This window comes from Cibotium barometz, chromosome 21, assembly GCF_041138505.1.
Source record: "Cibotium barometz isolate CiBa-2024 chromosome 21, ASM4113850v1, whole genome shotgun sequence".
NCBI lineage: Eukaryota > Viridiplantae > Streptophyta > Polypodiopsida > Cyatheales > Cibotiaceae > Cibotium > Cibotium barometz.
In genome coordinates, this window is record NC_141066.1 from 6,936,037 (window position 1) to 6,962,219 (window position 26,183).

The 26,183-nt window shown below is 39.3% G+C and overlaps 1 protein-coding gene across 1 annotated transcript in view; it reads right to left on the reverse strand.

Annotated features, from left to right (window-relative positions):
• Positions 1–24,996: 24,996 nt before the first annotated feature.
• LOC147626793 (fructose-bisphosphate aldolase-lysine N-methyltransferase, chloroplastic-like) overlaps positions 24,997–26,183 on the reverse strand; it is a 142,871-nt gene continuing 141,684 nt past the window's right edge. Inside the window, exon 14 of the mRNA XM_086815345.1 lies at positions 24,997–25,496. Within this exon, the coding sequence (XP_086671471.1) occupies positions 25,398–25,496 (99 nt within the window). The 3' untranslated portion in view covers positions 24,997–25,397. The remainder of the gene's footprint in view (positions 25,497–26,183) is intronic.

Here is a 26,183-nt window from a genome sequence, read left to right on the forward strand (position 1 = left end):
AGAAGGCTTCTACATAAGAGACCCAAGCAACGGATGTGGATGTAGGGCCAGAGACAGAGAATCTTGAGGGCGGCATGGGTCCCCACCTTGTAGTCCTAGCCTGCAGATCTTTAGGACATTTCATTTTGTAAAGATTCTTCTCGATATACGAGATTTTTTCTCATATCTTAGTTTTTTTTAATATCCAGAATTCTTATTGAACCCCTTATTATTTTAGCAATTTAAGACAGCTTTTAAAAAAAATTACGAAAAAATAGAGAGAGAGAGAGAGAGAGAGAGCAACGTATTATACGAGTACACAAATAAATTGAAATGTCGCAAGATATTTTCCATCAAAATAACATTGAGATTCAAATTGTTTTGAGCCCAAGTCCTCAATACAAAACATTCCTAAAATTCCTAATCATCCTGTTGAGTAGGCTTGTCTTCAGTTGGCTTGTTTTGGGTCTTCTGAAGGATTGTTTTGGGTCTTCTGAAGGATTGTTTGTTGATACATGGCTTTGGCTTCTGCTATATCAATTTTTCTGCATCTTCAAGGTCTTTCTATCTGTTTTCAAAGTACACGACAAATTTATCATCTGTATCCCCAACAGAGGAATACACTAAGTCATCTTGTGAGACTGGAGTGGGCGTAGCAACCTTGCTAGGAGCATCCTTATCGCAAGAAGAATTTGCATCCAAGGGAGGCTGGCTTTTGTTATGAGCTATGAGTAAGAAATATTGTCACAACGTTCATATGTAGGATGTCTTTATATACTACTAAAAACCATGTTCTACAATCCTGTGTGCCATAAAACCACCCTAATTTTGAACAACTGTCATCTCCAATCCTGTGTGCCATAAAACCCTTTTCCTAGCCTACAATGAATTGACCATTCATGTGATAATAATTCGCATCTATGGGATAGCTTTCTACAATCCAAGAAAATATATTAAAATACACATTGCACTTTTGATTGGTAAATCATAAAACATTTTACAAAAATTATTTGAAAACTTAAGCTTGGAAGGTATTGTTCTAGAGAAGTTCATTAACTCATCGATATACCCTTAGCCTCCCAGTCGGTATCTACCAAGGCCATCGGCTCCATTCGCTTATGAATCTTCCTATTATTCACCTTGAATTGTGCCTTGCTAATATCCTCATCTCCTACGATTTAAAGGTGCTCCCTAACATTTAGGAGGCTCCAATGTCTACTTGCACTTACAACTTCCACCACACCACTTGGCAACCGAACACATATGTTAATAGGTAAAACAAATTGTTCATATGCCTACATTGGAACCCAATAACTGTTCTTTTTCATCCACTGCTCACATAATAAAAGCGTATGTATAACATGGAACGAGCTTTAAGATACCAAAATGATACAACTAGAGTCTACTATGTTACACTTGAATGTGTCATTTTTATTCACCCCTCTACAATACTCCAGTGCTCTCCAAGTAAGGCAACCATGTCATCACCTAGTACTTTCCTGGACACAAACATGGTCGATATTTGTGAGAAGGTAAATTGATTGAACATCTTAGCAAAAAGTTGTATTGGGCATACCGAAGTAAGACCCACAGATTGAGAGGGCTTTGCAAACTTTAAAGACCCTTGTATATCACAAAGCATCTCTAATTTCATGACCATTACAGTGTCCAAGCATCTGGGATTGGCCATTCAATAGAAGAGAGGGGGAGAGATGTTATCATCTGTAACTTACCAAAACCACCATTATGTCTTGGAACCACATAGGAGTGCCGGTAAAAGAAAACTTTTTCTTTGAGAAGTTTTGCATTGTTTCTACAAGAAAACATTGCTTCACCGATATCTCTATGTAATGCTTGAAATGTTCTAGTAAGACTACATAATGGCTGCTCCTCTACCAAGTTTGAGGGAAAAATGTCTACAAACAAGAAATAAGATGACTTAGAAAGAAAGAAACTTCTAGCAGTCATGAAATCATATGCTCCTTTCAAAGTCATGATACTTACAGTTGCATGGAAACTTAGTTTGTTGTGGGGCGAAGATGGATATCTTGTGTTGTGTAAATGTGTTGTACCATGGCCACTAGTTCTCCATTGCTCGCCTTTTTTAAAACCCTGTAAACAACCTTTCCAATGAAGCTCCATCACATCTCACCGTCGAACTCGATGGGGACCAATTGCAGTAGGCTGTAGATAAACCCAAGAACCCTTGCGAAATGTCTCTCCCACCTAAGCACCATCGTCGTCCTTCCTATTGTGCAATGATATCTCCTCAATCTCATCTTTCGGTCTTCTTGGTGCGACCATATAAACCTGAAGCTAAAGGTGAAGCTTGTTGTGCAAAAGGTTAGGATTGGGTGAATGTTCTAGAATGAGATCTGTAGATTAGGGTTTTGGAGGAGCCTTGGAGAATGAAGAGATGAAAGAAGGGAGGAGATTAACGAGAGTATAGTTTGGATGTTCAAGAAGCTAAGCAATTCAAAATGAGATTTTGGTGTATAATCAAGTTTGAGATGAGTTTTTGGTGGGGGCAAAAGTGGCTGTTTTGGAATAATGAGCCACGAAAATTGTGGGAGCACACCTACCTACTCTAACCCCCTACTTTTTGTAGGAGACAAATGTAATTATATAAAGCGCCGAAAGCTTAGTCCCCCTCCCTACTGCCTAGTCTCTCTCCCTATATATACAAAGGAGACCAAACGTGCACACTCGTCTATTCTTATTGGTCCGTTATTACTTTCATTAGTAAAAGGCCCAAAATATGTTCAAATGTCCCCTAATTTGAAGAACTCATATTTTTCATATGAGTTCTTCTTTATAAATATGCTCATGTCAATCTCGGCCCTCCAGATGCACCATGATTAGTCTCTCTTGGGCACCTATATTGCCTCTCCCAATATAAATAAACACACATTAGCGTTATATCTGGTCTCTCTTAGGCACCTCTGTTACATCCCACCACAAACAAACACCCATTTTCTCTTGGGTAACAAAGTGAAAATTTTACTCTGGAGTATGCCTTGGGTATGCCCCTAAAATATGTGGCTATGTAGGCATGTATAGCCACATGTATAATAATGCGATATTGCAATTCGACGCCCCTGCAACATTCACTCACTATAGCCACCACTCTATCACTACATTCTCTCACTCTAGTGGCATATTACATCATGCAACCATGCCCTCATGTAGTGGCTCTGTTCCATTGTGTCCACTCTGTTCACTCCACTCTGTTCACTCTAGCATCTGTATGGGGTAGTAGTGACCACTCTAATTAAACACTAATACTTGTTTAAGCTTACTGTGTCCACTCTGTTCTTTACCAACCAGTTGTATCCACTTTAAGTTCAATTTGCAGGAAGCCACTTACTGTGTTCACTCTAGAAGGAGAGAGAAAAGAAGCCAGCATTTTGGAAGATAGAGACCTAGCCACAATTCCACAATAGCAGCCAGTAAGACATCATGGTTATGAAGCTACTAGCAACAATTGTAGTAGCACGGAGGATCAACCAGATACTAGAGCTCATATTCAAGGATCATGGCCAGCTCCTTTGCCTCCCTTGTCGATGCTGCTATTAAATATAGCAAGCATATCACTAGAAGAGGCAGAGCCATCCTCACCTTAGCCCAAAGAGAGAATCACTTTGAACTTTAAAGTAAGTGGTGAAGTTAGGAAGGCAGCAAAAGTAGGAGAAACGATAATGCCTAGATGGTCAAGGTTTGCTTCTGCTGCTGCCTTCCTAACTTCACCACTTACTTCAGAGTGCAAAGTGATGCTCTCTTCGAGCTGAGGTGAGGATAGCTCTGCCTCTTCTAGTGATATGCCTATTATATTTGGTAGCATCACCGATAGGGGAGGTAAAGGAGCTACCCATGATCCTTGAATATGAGCCCTAGTGTCTGGTTGATCCTCCGCACTACTATCGCTGCTAGTATAGCTTCATAATTATGCTATCTTCTTGCAACTGGTCTTCTATTGGCATTGTGGATGGGTCTCCATCTTCCAAAATGCTAGCTTCTTTTCCCTCTCCTTCCGAAGTAATCGCCCTTAACACCATATCCATGACTTCCTTGTAGCATGTTGCCATAGCCACCTAGAAGTGGGCCTTTGGAACCCATTCTTTGATCTCCAGTCCTACGAAGAAGGTGATGCTCTTCTTGGCCCACTTCGTCCTCTCTCTTTGTTATACAGGTCTCTACCACCGCCACACCAGATGACTGGTGTGGCAGTGCTCTTCTTGGCCCGCTTCGTCCTCTCTCTCTCTTTGTTATACAGGTCTCTACCACCGCCACACCAGATGACTGGCCTTCATTGTAGAAACTCCCACAAGGGCCTAGGAACCTCTCTTTTAGGGTAATGGTAACCTCGATTAGTGCACCCAGAACTAGAAGAAGAAACTCGGCTCTGTTGGGATTTTGGAGTGTGTTGTATCACATGGGGTGTGGGCATACAAATGGGCGGTACTTCGGTTTTGACCGTTGGGGCTAGGTTTTCTTTGGTTAGCAGCTATCTCTTCTTCTTATGTGTGTTACTCTTCTACAAGTAAGCTCTTTTTGAGATCGAAGATGATACCGGCATTTTTCCAATATCCTTTAACAACAAGTTTATAGTATGAGCAGCACATGATGGCACCCATGTTATCTCAGGATACTTTACTGATATGGCCTCGCCTACACTCTTGTAATTTGATGCATTGTCTGTGACTATTGTTGTCACATTTTTAGGCCCACCCACTCTTGCAATTACGCGGTCATAGATTTTTTGAATGTACGAAGAGGTCTTCTCCTTCAACGAGGTGTCTATAGCCTCTAGAAACACAAAACCTCTAGGACATATGCAAACAATATTAATCAAGGGCTTCTTTTGACAGCTAGTCCACCCATCAATTGCAATTGTACATCCAAATGTAGGCACAAAATCAAAAACTTTACATTTCAATGCAAGTTTAGTCGTATGTTTGATCTTGTTAAGATACTTTGTTCGCATTTAATTGTAATCATGCAATTGAAACCCAGACTTTGTTGTGCTCATAGATGCATCTTGAGAAATAGGATTTCGGATTACATTGAATGGAATCCCACATGCAACAAATGCTTGTGTCCATTTCAATAATTTAAGCATTCCTTGCTTAGCAAATGTTGCCTACAAAGGTGTCTGCTTTTTGCAAAGTATTGAATTGACTAGCATGTGCTATTGATTCATGTATCGAATCACAAGATGGCATACATTCACTTGTGGACACGTGTATTATCTTCTTCAACCGTTTCCATTGGTCGTACTGCAAAGCTCAATTTCCTTTTTATATTTACATCCACTTTGACCTTAAGCTTTGCTACATACTTATGTAGTTTAGTATGTAAGTCACCAGTGTGCAATGTTCAACATTATTACCAATGCTAAACAAATGTTATTTGATTCTACTAACGCTACCATGACATATAACAATAACTTTTATACCGCATATGAGATTATGTTTTTCCTTGTCTTACCTTATCAATGTATTCTCATTCTGGACCACATACCATTTTAGCCGATTGATCTAGAAAATAATGTAATGCATGAGAAATCAATGCAAAAATACATAGAGGTCCCGTCACATATACATTTTGTCCAACATATAGAGGTCGCAACACATATGCATGTCCATGAATGTAAGAGTGCTCGGAGGAAGGGTCAACAATGCACTTGTTGAGACGACCTGTTGGTCTACCCATGGGCCCAAAGTCTTTCCACATTCTCACCATCACTAAAACCGAAGGTACCTTTGAAGAGAGTGATGATAAGACATGGGCTACCCTGGGTTACCATGGACCCCTTGTGATAATAACTTCCATGCTCCTAAAATTAATGACTCTTACGTTCATGGAATGCAATATTGAAGCATCTCACTTCATGCAAAGAATAGAATAAAACATACTCATTAATATTTATCTTTGGAGTGTGAAGCAAGCTTCGAACACAAAAAAGATAAATCGTAAACTTTAAAACTATCTTTAAAGTGTGAAGCAAGCTTCGAACACAGTAAAGGATAAAACCAACTGCTTATATCTTTTAAGTGTAAAGTAAACTTCGAACACAATAAAAGATAAAGCCTAAACCTAAACTTTTATCTTCTAAGTGTGAAGAAAAGCTTCGAACACAATGAAAGGTAAATCCTATTCCTAAGACTTTATCTTTCAAGTGTGAAGCAAGCTTCGAATACAATGAAAGACAAAACTAATTTTTGTTCTCTAAAATATATGTACAAGTGTGAAGTAAACTTTGAACACAAGTACACATATATCTAAACCCATATTTAAGATTCTTTTACTTATTATATTAAAAATATTTTTAATTTTCGAATTTTACAAGCACTACACCTTGGAAGGAAGTGCTTCTTTTTTTGGTTTATGATCCTCAGATGCTGAAAGTTGTGCACATAGTACATTGAAAATGATACGCTATTTTTATAGAGATTTATTTCAATCGATAACTTTATCGACTGATAATACATCGATCGAAATGTAAGGACCTAAAAGTATAACCCAAAATACGTGATGTGTCATCGTATAATACGCCTATATAAAGAGTACAAATATTTAAAAAAAAATATTATTCGCGTATAAATTGAATCTCGTTTAACGTATAATGCAACTTAGCCAATCACATCCCCTTATATGTCCTCTAGATGTAGATCTTCCCTTACTTCTTGAACCTTTATGAGAGTAGAATGCCTGGTCCCTTGCGTACTCATCACACTAGTAGTATGTATCAAGCCCAAGCTTCAATTCTTCAACAATAAGCAACTCCTCAAGATTGCCACTTGTAATTGTGATAGAGGTATCAAATGACATACTCTTTGCTCAAACCATTCAATGTGATTACCAACTATCATCCATGGGTGCATTAAGAGAAGTAAGTCCATCTGCATATTCCTTGATCTCTTGCGTATAATCATGTATGTGCCTGTTATTTCAACTTATGCTATGAATCTTTTACTTCAATTAAATCTTCTAATGTCATGCAATTTCACCCCAAATTATCCCATGCATCCTTGGGATTATCTACATCATGTATATAACATACATAGAATCTATCACATATATAGAGAGGTAATACAACACTTTGTATGCTCTTTCCGATAACCAAGTTCTATGTGCTTGAAGTTGTACCTGTGTTAAAGTTGTTGCTCTTGCTCATCATCATCTCTCGCGAAGATCCAAAAGCCTTTAAAGTCCTTTCAAGAATCTTTACATGCGATACTTCCATATTTAGAGTTTATTTCAGGCAATCTTTTCACCCATAATTTTCATTGGACTTTCACCCATGTTTGCCAAATACAATGCTTCAATGAGAGCACACTCAACCAGCCAATGTAACCAATGCAATACATTGTTGCCCAAAGATACCTTGAATTACCTTCCAGTCTTGCCTAGATCTGCTTCGTTGCGACTTGAATGAAGTCTATGCGATGCACCAAAAAAATCTGTAAGACTTAGGCGATGGCGTTTTCATTTCTTTGTCACCACGCCTTTTGTTTGTCTAGAGAAATATCTCTTTCTTGGATCTTTGTCATCGCCAAACTCGCATAAGCAGGAGAGAGAGAGCTGCATCTTAGTTTGCCAGGTAGAAAAGGCATCGACAATGCCATGACATTGTCGAAGCAAAGGCAGATGAAATGCTACCCACACGTCCATAACGAAGCAAAGGCAAGTTCAGTGGGAAGTCAGCTAGAGATGAAATGCTATCGGTGATAACACATCGTCGAAGAGAAAGGCAGTGGTGTCAGTGGGAAGTCTAAGATTAAAAATTGTACCGATGGATAATAGCATGGCAGATGTGAGGTAGAGAAGCTCACAATATAGGTGGTAGGCAACCAGACACACACACAATAAGATAGGCGGAGCCAGGGCACCACCATAATCTAATACAGAGAGGATCATTTGGGCAACGTTCACTGCTAACGTGTTTTACTTTAGTTTCTTTAAAACCGTGAATGTATTCATTCAAATGACATTCAGGGCTAGCAGAATGTGGGGCAATTAAGGCCATAGCAAGGAGTTGCCAGCGACAATGCATCATGATGATGAAGGCTGGGACACACGTACAAGGAGATGTTGATTTTTAAACATTGTGCACGCTAGATTTTTTATTTATTTATTTTTTTTTGGGGGGGGGAATATATGTTATAAGGGCTATTACATCATGACCATCTTTTTATCTCTCAAAAGTTACCCATGTACACCTGATGGATGATTTCAAAACCAGACAGACTCCACAATATTCAGTCTTCATTCAGCTATTTACATATTTTATCCTCAAAGACAAAAGAACATTCATCCCATCTAATATGACATCCCAACTGCTTGTTGCTAGCTTGTAGAATTGGCTCAGTTAAAAACCCTTTTGGAGTTTGTACCTCTATGTACTCGTTTCTCTTCCAGACTTTTACATCAGATCTCTTCCCCACAGGATTTTCCAAGAGGTCAAAGTAGGGTGTATATAGGCTGCTTCACTTTGAGATACCACCTTCTTGTTTTGAGGTGTATATTTTTCTTATATTTTATAAATTTAACAATTACCATGATTAATTGTAGGATGTTGTGTATAATTGAGGAATTATAATATGTTATACAATTGTTTTTGATCAAACATGTTACAGGCAACATGACTTCACATGTTATGGACAACATAACTTCACATATTGAAGATTCCACCATGGGAATTATGCATCATCTAGCAATGATGGGAGTGTAAATCATTTGTTTGCTATGAAACATATTATGGGCAGCATTTCACATAGTGAAGTACATAGATTCTGGAGCATCAAACCGCATCACTTGCCATGGAGAGTGGTTTGATAAAATGTCACCTACATAGTCACTAGGGGGACCTACCATTTTCCGAGCTAAAACCCACGAGCTCCCGAGCTAAGGTATTACAAAAGAGGAGCAATTACTAACTTTTTGAGAAAAATCACATGATCCCACCAGCACGTTTATCCAAGAAATATGGATATATTATTAAATTATGTATTTTTTACATTCCAAGCAAGAAACATTGATATTGCATGATGGCTAGAAAACAAACACAATTGAATATTAGGAGTTGCGTCGAGGGTGGCATGGAGAGAGATTGGTGGATTTAAGACACGTGAATGTAGGCATATGTAAAGGAGATCATGCCTATGTATGAGACTCCTCTCCATGCACTTAACAAAAGTAGGAAGGTCAAGGAGCTCATGGGTCTATAAAAGAGATCACTGAAAGAAAGTAAAGTAGGATAGACTTAAGTAATGTCACTGAAAGAAAGCATAAGAAATAGCTTGTAAACTTATCCAATTGTAGATCTAGATATTTAATTTAAAAAATTTCATACTAAATCACGTTTTTTGTAAGATTTAACCCATTGAATGTGCTCAAATGTAATTTTCCCTTCGATTTGAGTGGCTAGAAGACTATATTTGGACATTAGATGTGAGAGTTATGGAAATTTTAAAAAGTTGTCCCAAGTACTTTCGCTTGGGCTTGCCTTCTTTCACAAGCTATCCCAAGTACTTTCTCTATAGAAAGTACTTGGGCTTGCTTTCTTTCACACCAAGTTATCCTAGTTCATGTGCATACAGAGGAGATCTTGCTATCTTAGGGACTCGTCCTTAAGTACTTTCCCTATGGGGGAAGTAGAGAGGAAAAGGAGGTCATGGTAATGTAATGGAGAACATAGCCATGCTAGGGACTCTTCCCTAGGTACAAGTAAATAGGGAGGATATGGAGGTTATGTGTGCTTGTAGAGGAGGCCACGCCAAGAAATTCTACTGAACATGTATCCCCACTAACACTTTTTTCTAGTATGTTGTATGATTTCTTAGATAAATATATGAATTAATGCATGTGAAAAATTATAGCATGACATTTTTAACTCAGAGGTTTTAGCTTGGTAAATGCGCATACTTGCCTCACTGGGTTCTGTTATTATAGGGGATGATACACTTCATCCTATTACTCATGTTAGGAGTCTCCCATTAAGGATACATGATGGTAGAGTGAAGATCATGTCTGAAGTGGGTTTGACAAGATGTCACCTATATAGTCACTAGGTTATATTATTATAGGGGATGATATGCATCATCACATTACTCATGTTGGGAGTGTCCCTTGTAAGAGAATTGGGTAGGTGAACATTTAAAAGGTGAAATTTATGGAAACAAAAGGTATTGTTGGTGGTTTGCCACCAAGGCTCAAATATGATGGGAGTTCACATATATGTGATACATGTCAGTTTGGGAAGTAAGATTTCCATTTCCCAAGGAAAGGTAGATGAGTAGAGGGCCTTTGAAGATTGTGCATAGTGGTATTTCTCGCATCCTACTTAAACCCAATCCATTAATGGGTTAGAAGCAAGTGCTGCATCACATTCATTGATGACTTTAGCAAGATGATATGGATCTATTTTTCAAAAGAGAAGAGTGAAGCTTTGGGGAAATTCCAAGAGTTCAAAGCTCTTGTGGAGAGGCAATATGGTCATTGGCTTAAGTGCCTAAGGACAAATGGTGGAGATGAGTACAATTCACCTGCATTTGATGAGTTGGTGAAGTGGCTAGAGCTATGTTGAACGAGAAGGGTATGCCATCATCCTTTTGGATAGAAGTAGGTGTTACAATGGTGTGTATCTTGAAGAATATACCTACACTTTCCATACATGAGACTACACTAGAGAGATGAGACCAAAGATGAGGTTGATAGATTTTAGGCCCAACATTGGACACTTGAAAGTTTTTGAGTGTACAATACACGTGCTCGAATAAGAAGCGAACTAAACTGGATTCAAAAGCTGAAAAATATATATTCATTGGGTATGCATTAGATTAAAATCATACAAATGCTATAATCCATTCTCACAAGGTAAGTTCTTATCAGTAAGGATGTCATATTTGATGAGTTGGCTAGTTGGTACAAAGAAATTAAGAATGTGGTGGTTGATGCCATTGCTATGGATGTGCAATTGCCATTAGAGAGTTCATCCAGGGAGGGGGGGTCACAAATAAATATGTAAGCATAGCACGTGGGTTCAACAGAAGGGATTTTTAAAATTCTTTTTTTATACATTTTTATAGAAGGGTACCATTTAAAGGTTGAATAGAAAAAGGGTATGTTTTTTTCATGAAAAATTCACAAGTAAGGGATTTTTAAAATAGGCCTTGAATGCACGTGATACAGAGGGTTTACTTATAGTGAACCCCCCGAGGAGAGTTCTACTAGTATGTTTGGGCCACATGAGACTTCTAGTAGTGAGCAAAAAGATTGAGACTTGATGTGGCGAGCACTCATAGTAGTGCATTGGGAAAAGGAAAGAAGAGACTTGAAGGTGTTGACATTGGAAATGCAGGTTATGAGTCATCTAGTTTGGTGATGAGTTGGGAATTCCGTTAAAGACTCCAAGTGTGAAGAGAAAGAATTATGTACCATCATATGCAAGAGCTCAAGGAGCTCATATTGATAAACCATTGAGATCACAAAAAGTGAGATATCTAGTGTAGAGGTTGACATATAAAGGATATGCTATGCATTAGGCATGTACGATATCTATGGTGAAACATGTGGAGCCTACTTGTTTTTGATGAGGCCATCAAAAAATAAGTTTGGAAAAAAGCTATGAATAAAGAGATTGATGCATTGGCACATAATGATACGTGGAATTTGGTCGAGTTACCAAATGACAAGAATGTTATTGGGTTGCAAATGGGTTTTACAAGGTCAAATGTAAGTTGGATAATTTCGTGGAAAGATGAAATTATATTTGCATGATGTCAGGAGGATCATGAGATATGTAAAGACCCACTACTCATATTGATATAGTTTATAGAGAAGCCATAGGGATATGTACATCCATAGTTTCCCACACATGGATGTAGCTTAAAGAAAACATTGTATGGTTTGAAGCAAGCACCACAAGCTTGGAGTGATAGGATTATCAAGTATCTCATAAGCATTGGCTTTCATGTTGGGATTTCTAATCCTTCACTATATGTGAAAAATACAAAGAGTGATTGTGATTTATGTAGATAACTTGATAGTCATAGGTAATTGTGAGAATGATACTGTTTGAAATGAAAGCATCATTGGGTAGCCAATTTGACATGAAAGACTTGGGGAGTTGAGATTCTTTCTTGGCATTAAGGTGATGTGAGGACACCACATGGCATATAGTTGGTTCAAAGGTAAGACGCTTTAGATATGTTGACAAAGTATGGCATGGTTGGATGTAAGCTTATGACGATACCATTGAAGTAAAACACAAAGCTGGATGCAAGCTTATGCCTTGGATATGTTGGCAAAGCATGGCATGGCTAGATGCAAGATTATGACGATACCATTCGAGAAAAACACAAAGCTGAGGGCTTATTTTGGCAAAGAGTTGAACGATATTACCATGTACAAGAGGATGGTTGGTAGCTTGATTTGCTTAACTATCACTAGAGTGGATTTATGTTATGTACTAGGACTAGTTAGCTAGTTTAGCTGCTTGATTTAGTTGACTATCACTATCACTAGACCAGATTTATGTTATACGATGGGACTAGTTAGCTAGTTTAATATGCAAAATTTCATGAAACTGCATTTGGATGCTATCAGGAGGATCATGAGATATGTAAAGACTCATTGCCCATTATGGTCTATTTTATGAGCATGGAAAGGATGTGATGGTGTATAAAGAATTAATTCTTGAATGGAAAAATTCAAGAAGATGTGTTTATCGAGAAACCATAGAGATATGTGCATTTAGAGTTTCCCACACATGTATGTAGATTGAAGAGACACCATTGGAGCAAAACATAAAGCTAAGGGCTGATTTTGGTGAACAGTTAGAAAATGTTACCATGTACACGAGACGGTTTTGGCATCTTGATTTACTTGACTATCACTAGACTAGAGTTACGTTTCGTGCTAGGACTAGTTGGCATTGGACTAGATTTATGTTACACATTGGGACTAGTTGGCCAGTTTAGCAGCTTGATTTACTTGACTATTACTATCACTAGATGGAATTTATGTTATTCAGTGGGACTAGTTAACTAGTTTATGCGTAGTTCCATGAAACTACATTTGGATGCTGTCCTCACAGGAGGATCATGAGATATGTAAAGGCCCACTGCCCATAGATTGGGTAGGAAGTTCTTATAACAAGAGGTTTACTAGGGGATATGCATTTAGCTTGGGAAGTGATGTTGTGATTTAGAGTAGCAAGAAGCAATCCACAGTTGCACTGTGTAGGCACAGTCTCACAGAGGTGGAGGATAAAGGGACCACTATGGCTACCTGTTTAAATGCAAAAACTACTTGATGATTTGGGATGACATCATGATGGAGTGATTATCATACATTGTGGCAACATGAGCAGTATTTAGCTAGCTAATAATCCGATATATCATGCAAGAACCAAACACATAGAGATCCATTACCGTTTCATTAGAGAGAAGGTGTTATATGGAAAAGGGTATTTGGCATATGTGAAGACTGAAGAACAAGTGCTAACATCTTCAAAGTCAATTGGGAAAGATAAGTATGAGTACTTACGAGACAAACTTGGAGTACTAGACATGGATACGATGAACTTAAGGGGGAGTGTTGAGATAGCAAGTTCATCCAAATAGTATCGATGTGACATGTGTGGTGTGCATTAATGATAGGAGTGTGTGGACAATAATAAAATCCAATTGACCAGAAACTCTCAGCTGACACAAATAGATCAGATTATGACTATATATCTGCTTCTGAATGCTGATGCTAGCCCCAGTCCAAAAAAATGAGTCCTCTAGGATCCTCTATTATCCTCCAACATCAACTAACCTTACAACCATGACCCCAAGAGCTTTCCAAACACTTGGATGACCCTCTTCTGACCTCCTCTGAGACTGAAGCAGACTGAATTCTTTCTCAGTAATTTGACATAGGACCGGCTGACTCAGAATCCCTAAACTGACATCACCAACCCTCAAGCTACTCTAAACTAGAAGGGATAACACACTATTGGCTCCCTGCTGAAGTTCTACTGACACATAGTTGCTTTAGATATGACTATACCCGACCAACAAACTAAATTGACATAGTTGATGCAAGCATCCTCTCCTCTATGTCTGCTGGCATCTCTACATACTTAGAAAACTTAGATCAAACAATAATCCTACCCTATGGACACTCACAGATGACTCAAACCTAACTGTAGCTACTACCACCAAAACACCACTCAGGTCACAAACCCATCCAATTGCTAACAACAACAACTGACTTCTAACAAACCTCTAACAGTCAATTGTGACGTAGGATCACTTCCCTTCAACTCAAACAAACCAAATCAAGGTCCCTACACCATCAGTTGAATATTTTGATGCTTAGTTGTTAACATAGAACTGAGTCTGTACCCTCTCATCTGACACAGACTGAGATAGCACTGGATCAATACCATCTCCCCAGTCATTAGACTTACACTCACAGAAGCTTCATCTCCATGAACTCAAGGAAAACAACATTTTCTTGAGATGGACAAAAACTCATCACGATCTCAATAGCCCCGAGACATGGACTCAAACACAAGAAGAAAAAACCAAAATACTCAAGGATTCCCCATAGGCAATCACCCGCGACAAAACTTCACATCACCATCTTCAGCAGTTACAGTTGATGATGAATTGAGCTGGGTCAAGTCTCTATAGAGAAGCTCAGAGAGCCTAGGGGACACATCACCTAGCCAACTCTCAGTTCTCTAGCTCTCTCTCTACTTTGACACATCCAATCCTCTTACACTGGAAGGACTTCCCGATGTCACAAAGTCCTCCTTGAGTTCCTTGCTTCTCTTCTCCTCTGCTCCCATCTTTCCTTTCTTCCCCTTCTTATTTTCTGGGCATGCTTGATAGCTTGAGTGAGACGAAGTGATTGAGCTAGAGTGGTTCAAGATTTCTAGCTTAGCCATTGCCATTGGATGGGTTGCCTTAGAGGATTGAGAGTAAAAGAAGGGTTCAAATAAGAGGGATTGACACTTATCTTGGCCTCTTTTGTCTCTCTTAATGGAACTTCCATGATCTAAGATAATGGTTTAGCCACTATTCTATGATTCCTAGGGTAATAAGTTCTTTGACATGAATAAATAGCGTGCTGCTACTGGGGAAGAACTAGTCTTGGATGAGGGAAGGGAGAAGAACCATTGTTTTCTCAAAAATATTTAAATTTTCTCACTTAATCTTGTAATTGGATGTAAATCCTTGGTCTAGTGCTAGGCAAATGTATTCTAGAGTAGAGTATTGAGTGGATTTGAGAGTGAATATGTGTGACTTGTGTGCGAGTGGATTTGTATGATTAGAGTAGGCTTTCTTTCTAACCTTAACCTTTTTATGTTTTTTGTTATTAACCAGATCCATTCTTTGTCTCACCAAAGTGATGGAACGAAGAACAAGCTCTCCCCCAAGTGCGATTAAGATCAGCTATCTCTCCATTTTGTTGCTTTGAGCATTACCATGAGCATTAGCCTTAGAAATTAGTGTACATTAGCATTTTTTATATTTTTAAACCAAGCTTAGCTTAATTTAGCCATTAATCTTTGTAGTTGTTGTTTGAGTGAAAAATCATAGCATTAGAGTGTTGCTAAGCATCACTATCATGATAAAAAAACCCGAAAAATCAAGAAAACCCTAAAAAAGTCAAAATCGTTCAAAAATATATATTTTGCTCTTTGGAATTTTTGGATCGTTGATTAGTTTTTGGATCGCTGATCCGAATTTTAGATCATTGACTAAAGTTGAAAGTGGGTTAGTACTAATATCTTCATTTCCACAAACTTGCGTTACATAAAAGGGGGCCGTCAAGGTACCAAACATTATAAAGTTTTGTGATATATATCTGAAAAGTACATTGGGTGCCAACTATTGTCTTAAAATACTTTCGGATCGCACGATCCGAAATTAGGATCGCCAATTCCTATCAATTTGACCATCACAACTCATTAGTCCAAATTGTTGATCCGACTTCTAGAGATCGTCCATTTCTAGATTGCACGATCCCAAATCCAGATCATTGTGTAATTCAGATCGCTGATACAGCTGTCAATCATTCGGTATCCAAATCGTCCCATTTTTTGGATCATCGGATTTTTCGGATCGTTGCAAGTTCGTGGTCGCTCCAGTTTTTAGAGCATCTGTGAATTGAATCGTCTCGTTCGACTTGAGACTCAGAGATACCGATCGCTGATCCGTTTGGACTTCCAAAAAATAAAAAATATATAAAAGATAAAATTCATATTTGCATTTTTTATATTCACTTCACACTTTTTTATTCATGTGTCTGTGTTTACTATTTTGGTGTCAAAAAATCTTAAAACATTTAAAAACCATAAAGTAGTCATAAAAAGAGTCTCAACAAGTGATTCCAGCACCCAATAAGGTGCTTATGCATTCGTGGTCAAGCTAAATCATTGCTTTGTCCTATGCTAACTTGACCTTGGAATATGAGACTTTGCCTCATGTACCGACCTCACGCATTGACACTAGGGAGTGGTATTGGACCACGCGTAGAGTTGACCTCCGTGTGATTGTGCCAAACACTAGCTTGGAAGCAAACCAAGAGTCCTTCACAACGGAACAGACTAGATCAATAATGTGAGGTAAAAATCTTGTAGAGCTTTTGCTAGCTGGAATGAAGTATCATTTTGGTGAATCATCAAGAAGGGCTAAAAGAGCTCAAGTAACTCACCCAACCGGAGATACCCAATGACGCATTCTGGCTTTGTACCTCCTGAGTGACCAACATAAGCATTTTTTGGGCACCATCCCTTTGGTTATATAAAGCATCCTATACTCCCCAGCCAAGAAATTGTGCCTTTCAAAAGAACAAGGTCAATAACTCTAGTCGAATCAATAGTACCAATCCATTTAGGACTGGGAATCGCAAGAGTTGAGAACCAAGAATATAGAGCCTTAAGTGTACTAGTAACTCCTAGAGTACCAGTATATACATACCCAATGATGCATTCAGGCTTCATACCTAATGACACATTTAGGCTTCATACCTCTTGAGTGACCAAGAGAAGCATTTTTTGGGGCACAAGCCCTATGGTTATGTAGGACCATCCTATACTCATGTACCTCCCAGAATTGAACCTAGCCACATGGCCATAGCCCTATAGCTATATAGGACCATCCTATACTTAGGTACCTCCCAGAGTTGAGCATAGGCCCTATAGTTATATAGGACCATCCTATACTTAGGTACATAGGCACATGGTCGTAATGGCTCCCAAGACAATAACAGAACCGACAGAAGCAACAACCAAAACTTATGTACCATGAAATGAGAAGAACTATGGATGCCATTCTAGTGACCCATAAGGGGACCATCCCAAGATAAGACCCTGTCTCATAGCCAAGCTAATTTCCAGTTTAATGTAATGGGAGATCCCTATAGCCATTTGGTTTCTCCTGTAAACAAGTCTATATATAGCAGAAAGGGTGATCGATCTTGAAACAACAGAGATAGATGGTTTCGACTTAACCTTGGAAAGTAACGCTTTGCTCTAGTTTCAAACGTTAGATTCACAAAGAGAAACCACGAAAGACTTGGAACTAGCATTTATGAGACGACCGATTTCTCCAAAATAGGTGTAAAGCATAGTTTTGTAACAGAGTTATATCAATTCAAACAACTTAAACGCAAAATGATGAGAGACTGCATCAATTCAAGCAACTTAAACACGAAACAATAAGAGATTGCGTCAAGAACTTGAACTGTAGGTGTCCTTCTGAGAAAAAATCAAGCTAAACTAGGTTGATTTCATTGTTCTTGAAAGGACTGAGAAGTAAGAAGCTACATCATACGTTATATATATGAAGAGGCATCGAACACTAGTGGAGTATTGTTTGGATGCCATAGACTTTGATGATAACTTTACATGCATCGCATCTACAGATAGCCTAAGATCAACAGGGATTCACAATAAAATAGGGATGCACAATAACACTTGCATAAACCCTAATTAGCTCACTCAACCATAAAAAGAATAGGAGAAGCCATTGATTTATTCCATTCTCCTTCACACACTCCACATCTTCAAAATCCACCCAAACGTAATGATAACTTCACACCATACTAATGAATAGGAGAATCCATTGATTCATTCCATTCTCCTTTACACACTCTACATCTTCAAAATCCACCCTAACATAATGATAAGCTCACACCATACTAATGTAACCATACTAATGTAACACCACACTTGGGCATTGGCTTACCGGACAATGCCGATCATTGGGAGGCAGCTTGGTGACCTCAGGGCGCCATCGCAATCTACCAATGTACATACCATACTGGGTGTTCTAAATTCTTTTATTCTCATGGACAACCCAACCTCATTCACACCCACCTTATCGGCAAGCCTCACTACACCTCAACACTCAATTCCTTATCTCAAACCATCAATAAGTGTTGAAGAAAGCAAAAAAATAAATGTAAAAGAAAGCAGTGTGTTGGCGTTTTCACTGAAAGGATCTTCTACATTGGCCCACCGTTTACCCAATGCCCATGCTCTCGATATTTGCAATATACACACGGCCTTTGCATCTAGTTAACACATAAATAGGCACTGATATCTCAACAAGCACCTACAGTAAGCCTCATTGTCGACATTCATCCATGTACATTTTTGGATGGGTTGACCCTTGCACCTTGACCCATGGTACAACCCATCGTTTGGACATTCCTCGAATCAACAAGGATATTTTGTGGCCTCTATCCTCGGTGCTTGTTACCGCTAAATCCCTCGAGCCACAGAGACCACCAGCTCCATTGCAATTATGGCAAAGCCAACTGCCATGCATTAACAATTTAATGAATATTAACTCCCTAAGAAAAGCGTTATCAATAAAATGTCAAAGAAAGAAACAAAGAGAGTCGAAGAAAGAAGTTACATTGGAGAAATCTTCAGTTGGAGTACACACATAGGGGCACACCTTCCGTCCATTGCATACACGTCACTTGCATATTTCACTATGGGCATCACATTTTTTTTTCATATCTTGCATCTCACAACACACACAAATACATGCACTTGCAAAACTAACCTTATTAACACCAACCGTCCAAGTACATCTCTAAACGAGGGGACAAGGAGGCACAAGCCTAGCCCAATGGTACGATGACCCATCTCCTGGAGAGCCCTTGACCTTGCAGGTACCTCCAAACATCTTCAATGCATGTAACCTTTGCTTCGACTCCAATTGAACACAACCTCGCATTGGGTGACGTGTTTGCCACACAAAGAAGCCCAATATCTAGGCATCACGCTACTATAAGCTCAGGGTATAATATCATGCCGTACCAAGAAGATCTGAACCTCCATCTACCCATGCAAAATATTACATGGTGGTCCTGGTGCTCATTTCGCCAATCACAGGGTGCGGACCATTACTGCCAACTACCTAGTTTTTAAGGGTTCCAACCATTTCCATAACACAAGGAAGCCTCGCATCTGAAGAACTTGTGCACATTACCTATACTTTTCATGCCACCTCAATAAGCTGCCTACCACCAAGGCTACCCAAATCTTCTCATCAATATGTCTTGCATCCGTAGCTCTAACGCAAACTATACACCTTTACCTTGCATGCTAACTTCATAGCATATCTTGGACCATCCACACCTTTCTACCCTGGGGCAACAACTTCACCACCAACTTAGGTGACGTGAGGACACGGTCTCACCTCACCATTAGGAAGGGAGATATGTTAACCACTTTATAAGCTAACATGGTTTCACCTGCTTGACCTATTGTAAGGTGCTTTGCCATCTTATCGTTCAAATGGGGACTTATCTTTTGTAAGACGATGCTGGAACATATAAAGTGGTCTTACCTTGTACTTAATTTTAAATAGGACAAGTATAAAGAATTCGTGTATGTAGGTACTTAACACTAGTAATAGAGACCGGACCATTTCTAAGTTTGTTGGTTGGCCAAGTCTGAAAAGTATTCACACTTGTATATAAGTAATTTTTGACAAAAAGCAGTACACAATCATTTCCTTGGAATAGAATACTTGTGAGCTCTCCTCTTCCCTCTTCTTGTTTGCATGTATGCTATTGAATCTTGGATGTTTGATGGATGTTTTTAAGCTACCAATTCCAGAAATGTATACTTCTAAGCCACTAATTTGTATTTTTATACTTCTAAGTCACCAATTAGTATTTGTATGCTTATAAGCTACCAATTATACGACAAAATATGAAACGCATGAACAAAAATTAACTATCCCACTCTAATCCACACCTAATGGGGCTTAATTCTTATGTTTTTGAAGCGCATTCCACTCCTAATCACAATTACTAAGCTATTTCTTGGCTCACTGCAACAAGATCAAAGACTTATGAGCTATAAAATCATGTAAATCACCAAGAAACCAGGGTTTTCCCTTCTAAGAGATAAAAATAGAATGCCCTAATACAACAAACTAAACAGATCCAAGATTCCAAAACCATTTGCTTTTTGGGATGTGACCTCCTAATAACCACTGGGCAATATTGAATGATTCCAATAGGCGGATGGATAAAGGAAGATAAGAGCCCTAGGCTAGTCCACTCGATAACGGTGCCAAATATATTCAAGTCCAAAGCTTTCCTTAGCCTTGTTGAAGTATATGTTGTTAGGTCTTACTTTAGAGCCACAAATGCAACTTCCCTATGTAGGTGCACTAGCTTGTTCGTCGCATCCTCACTCGATTGTTACACTACAATTCTCCTTGTCGTGGGGTAAAGGAAGAGCTTGCTATGCCTACATGGAGGAAAAAAGAGATGGTCCTTCGCATCCATTAATCATGTAAGATTAAATAGCATACATGCAAGTAAGAAGAGGGAAGAGGAGAGCTCACAAGTACTCTATTGTAAGGGAATGATTGTGTATTTCTTATTGTCAAAAATGACATATACAAGTGATTAGTTTTCATGCTAGGCCACCCAAAGTTAAAAATGGTCTGACCTCTATTACTAGTCTTAAGCAAGTATGTACATGAAGTCCTTAGACCTTTCCTATTTAACATTAAGCACAATGTAAGGCCATTTCATATGTTCCAATATCGTCTTACAGAAGATAAGTCCTTGTTCAAGCGGGGAACACTTTAGCGTAGGTCGGGCAGGTGAAACCGTGTTAACCTAGGGAGTGGTTAACATATGAGATTTACTTTCTTGCCTTCAATATTTTCAATCCACTTTTCATTGGATACCTTTTCACATTATGAAAATTTTAGCTATTATTATAATCTTCCTATGGAGGACTAAGGCCCAGTTCAGATGAAGTGGCAGGACCATAGAACGTTGATGGCACATAAATTTGAGATGACATACACACAAAGTGGAGTATGTATCATATCTCTTCTAATATCCACTCTAAATGGATGCAAAACTAGTAAGAATCTTTGTTCGCTTGGATTCCAACCCCACCACCTACAAGCGAAATTGTCTTTTTGTGGAAATCAAGAGATGGCATCCATCGAGTCAAGGGGTTGAGGCCAAAAGCCTCTTTGTTGAAGGTTGTCATTGACGTGGATGCCATAAAAATCAGAGGATGCCATCTATGCATGGAATCTTTTTTCCCCTAGGTACATCTATACCCACCCGAAGAAGTCCCTTTGTTCCTGCCACCTGGTGTTTCTCTTGGATATTCAATTCTTTGAGGCATTTTAGCTTTTTAAAATTATTTTACATTCTCATGTTACAACAACAAAGGTGAAACATAAAAATCAAAGGTTTGACTTTTACCTTTTGAGATCATCATATAATGAAAGAGGGATATGATAAGTGGATCCATTATATTTGTCATGTAATTCTATCTTTAAAGATTGAATTTCAAATTGATAAGTTTAGTTCATCAATAAATTTGATTTCATGAATATGCTATATGTTATTTACTTAGAAAATTTAAAATAGACGAGAGTAATACGGATCATTGTGATAAAGCTAACGCCTCCACATCGCATTCCATAACTAGTCAACAAAACACATGATTGTATGCAATAGATGTGAATGGTGTTAAATCATTGTGGTAGATGCTATGGGCTAGATCAACAAAACACATGATTCTATACAATAGATGTGAATGGCGTTAAATCATTGTGGTAGAAGGTATGGGCTTGATCAACTGGAATGGGTGCACTAGGGCCACTAGAAATACTCTAATAGAATCTTAATATCTGATGGACTCATAGGTTTAAGCCTCCTTTAGCCATATTGGATACTAGGGTCTCCAAAAGACTATTTAATAAGGGATTTAGGAGACTAGAAGACATATGGGATTTCTCTCAAGCAAGATGGAAAGGGCTTCAACAAATTATGGGAGAGGTCATGTTGCAACAAAGTGAGATTCAAGTCCCGAATTCAATCCTTGCTGAGGTGAAAAAGAATTGGTATTCTATTGCTTATAATGAGGATTCCTGGCTTCATGACTAAAACTAGTGTAATGGGGCTAAACTGGATGGAATCAATACCAAAACATTGTATGAGGAAACTTGTAAAGGGGAAATGAATCCCCAATATTGCAATAAAGTTTAGAGAATCAGTTGGGATATGAACATTTGAAAGAAAAGATGGAGCCTAATATGGGATGCTTTGATCCCAGTGAAAGCCCAAGTCTTTTTGTGGAAAGCCTGCCTACTAGCTCTACCTCTTGTTTCAAACTTCTTCAGAGGAACTTTAATGTTGGAACGTGCCCTAGATGCAAAGCAGCTGAAGATGGGAAACATGCTTTTTGGGAGGGAGACATGCTTTTTGCGAGTGAGGGGGTTTTGTGGGAAAGTAGGTTGGTGGGTAGAGGATAATCTAGGAGAGAGAGTTTTGGTGGAACTAGCTATTGGGAAAGCTACACAAGATGACTGATGAGATTGATTTGGTTTTTGGCATGATTAGTTACCAGTATCAGTGGGTGATTTGGGTTTCTAGTGATTAGCTAATTTTTTGCAAGGGGGAGAAACAAGGAGTAGATGCCACTAAGGTTATGTTTAGAAGTGTACATTATTGTTGGGCTATGTATCATACCAATAGGATGAATAATAGTAAATTTACTATGTCTATACAAGCATTACAATCTAGGATTAGGTAATATAAACCAGGGGAGGTGAAATATTAATGCATACTAGGCTTACCTAATGTGTTTGATCATTTGTAGGTATATACATGGAATGATGTTAGAGTGAACTTTCTCAAAATTGGACCAAGACCTAAAAGGTGGTACCTCAAAGATGAGCAACTAGAAGAGATTTTCATGGCCTTGATGGAAAACCCTCTAGGACAATGAGATTCGACTTAAAAAAGAGGAGTATGAACAACCGTCTCCCAAGGGAACCACTTCTGATGTGCATGTATGCAATTGGGATATCACTTTTCATGGGAAAAATCCTCTTTTTTATGCGAGGATGAAATGTGGGACTTCATATGCAGTTTGTTGGTTCACCCTTGTCAAAGGCTGAACTTGCCCAGCCCTCACTTGCTCCCGTAGAACCCACCCCCTCACAAAAAGGGGGGCCCTTACTCCAGTCTGTAGGCTCTTTCTCATCCAACGCAGGAAGGATCTTTCCCCCTCTTCAGCAGACCCTATTACTTTAAACCTCTCTTGTGGCCCTACAGAACCTCTCCGGCATCCCATTCTGCCAACAGAGGGGGGCCTTCCTATGGCCCAGATTCTGTTGTTCCCTCCTCCCTGCATAAAGAGGGATCCACTCTCACCCAACTTTACATCGGCAACTCAGTCATGCCTCTTGGTTGTGTTTGCACACCACCTCCCCTTCTCCATTTTTTTTTTTTGGAGAGTACTTCTGCAGTCAAGCCCTTGCCACAGGCTCCTGAGAAGCATGCCTCAAGGTCGTGCAACATTATACAATGGCATTATGACAACACCTACCCTGGAACCTGTCATAACACCTCCTGACTAAGAAAATGCTCCTCTAGTAGTTGACCTGTGGTGGCTGACAGGCGATATTTCTCTTTAAAAAACTCAAACTTTCTATACAATATAAGGTTATATTTCTCTTTAAAAAAAGAGGAAGACAAAAATAAAACCATACATGTTAGCCATACATGTTTTTTTATTTGCCATCTTGGATTGCATCATATGCCCAAAATTGGAAGGGCTTGTAGGAATGGGGAAGGTTATGTTGTAAGGATTAAGCCGGGACAGAGACTCTCTTGTGCCTCTTTCCTCCCCATCCACAGTTGTAGTCATTCAACAGAGAAAGAGACAAAGGGTCGTGGCTCACCATGTCCTCCTTTCCTATGGCCAACAACCCCGCCCACAATTTGTTTCTTTGCCTGGTCACCGAAGGAGAGGCTTAAGCTTCAATTAGAATCATCAATAGCTTATCGTGCATGAATTGGTGTGATTAGAAGTATCGTGCATGATTAGGATTAATGCAACAATATTTGCAAAACGGCAAGAGAGACTTGGTAGGGTATGATGTCTGCCACACACATTGTTGAAGCGTTCATTGCTTCATGGATTGCATCATATGCCCAAAATCAGAAAGGCTCGTAGGAGTGGGGAACGGCTATCTTGCAAGGATGAAGTCGGGACATTGTGCCTCTTTCCTCCCCATCCACACTTGTACTCATTTACCAGAGACAGAGACAAGAGGGTCGTGTCTCGCCATGTCCTCCTTTTCTATGGCCAACAACCTCGCCCACAATTTGTTTCTTTGCCAGGTCACCGAAGGCTTAAGCTTCGATTAAAATCATCAACAGAATATCGTGCATGAATTGGTGCGATTAGGATTATCAGCAGGAATCGGTGGAGGTGAGGAGATGACGAGAGATCGTATAGTGACGGTAAAAGCATGCTGCCTAGGTTTCATACCCTTAATCCATAAGGTTTTCAAAGGTTTTGAAATGTCTTCTCACCTTGATTACAAACGTTAGCCTTTCATCATCATTTACATTACTATTCATGAAAATGACAAAAGTCTAACTAATCAAATGAGTGCAAGCCACAAGCTGGATGACCTCACAAAGTAAACCCCACCACAAGATAATGAAGTGCTTCTTTGACAAATTGAACAGTTCAAGGAAGGCAGTTATGATCCGCATTCTCAACAGAACCTTCCTTCGAGCAGCAATGATGCGTCTCAAAGCTCTTAGGAATCCACATGGACAACAAAGCTATACACAAAAACTGTAAGATTGGTAAAGAAAAATGAAGCTGGGGGGCCTTACCCCAGTAATGGGGTGCTCGGATCCATGTGAAGCTTGATCTCTAAGGGCGCTAGAATGACCATGAGACAAGAACATTACATTTTTCCCTCCAGAAGTAATGGTAATATCTGGTATCCAGTATTTGGTATCTGGTATCTGAAACTGGTACCCAAATTCCGGTATCCAGTATCGAAGCATGGAAACTTAACATTCCATGCAGCCATGTCAGTAAAACCTTACTCTTTGCCTTTCATGAAATTAGAAAAAAAATTCTGTGGGGCTGAGGCTACTTGCTCCATCACCCCAAACATTTCCTTGATGTCAGAATTCGGATCCTGCTTTATCAAGAAAAGAATATCAAAATATATTAAAAGAAACTTACAATATAATGTAAAAAGATACAACATGCAGTCACAAGACGTAAGATCTTTCACAGCACAAAACTTTCAAACTCAAATTGCACAACGACAGAGATAGAGAAGAATATTGCATAACTAAGAATATTGCATTACTAAAGTAATGCAATAGATGGCAAAGCCCCACACCCGTGTGCTCATGTGAGGGGAGCTTCGATGGCTAATGTAGAACTGTTAAGACAGAGGTTCCATGCTAGTAGCTAGGGAGTAAACTCCCAGTGATGATTGAAGAACTATCTGGAGAAAGGACTGACCGTGTATCTATATACGCATGTATACGCGGAGCAGCCATGACATGACTACGGTAGGTCCACGGTCATAGTCAGTGCCACAGTCCGCAACGTAGATCCGCACTCTTGTTCCCCACCTCCCACAGCCATTTGGACTCATCTTGGCCCCTGTTTGGGCCCCGTAATGTCAAGACAAGGTGTCCAAGAGTAAAGTCTACGTACTCCATGTGTGGTCCACTATAGCATGTAGCCTACTTGACAATGTGCCAAATCTAATCCAAGCCCTCTCTAAACTATCTGGCCTCCTAGGCCACCTTCCCATGCGAATATGGGGATGTTGGGCGCCTGCGTTGGTCAACCATGGCTGCTTCTCATA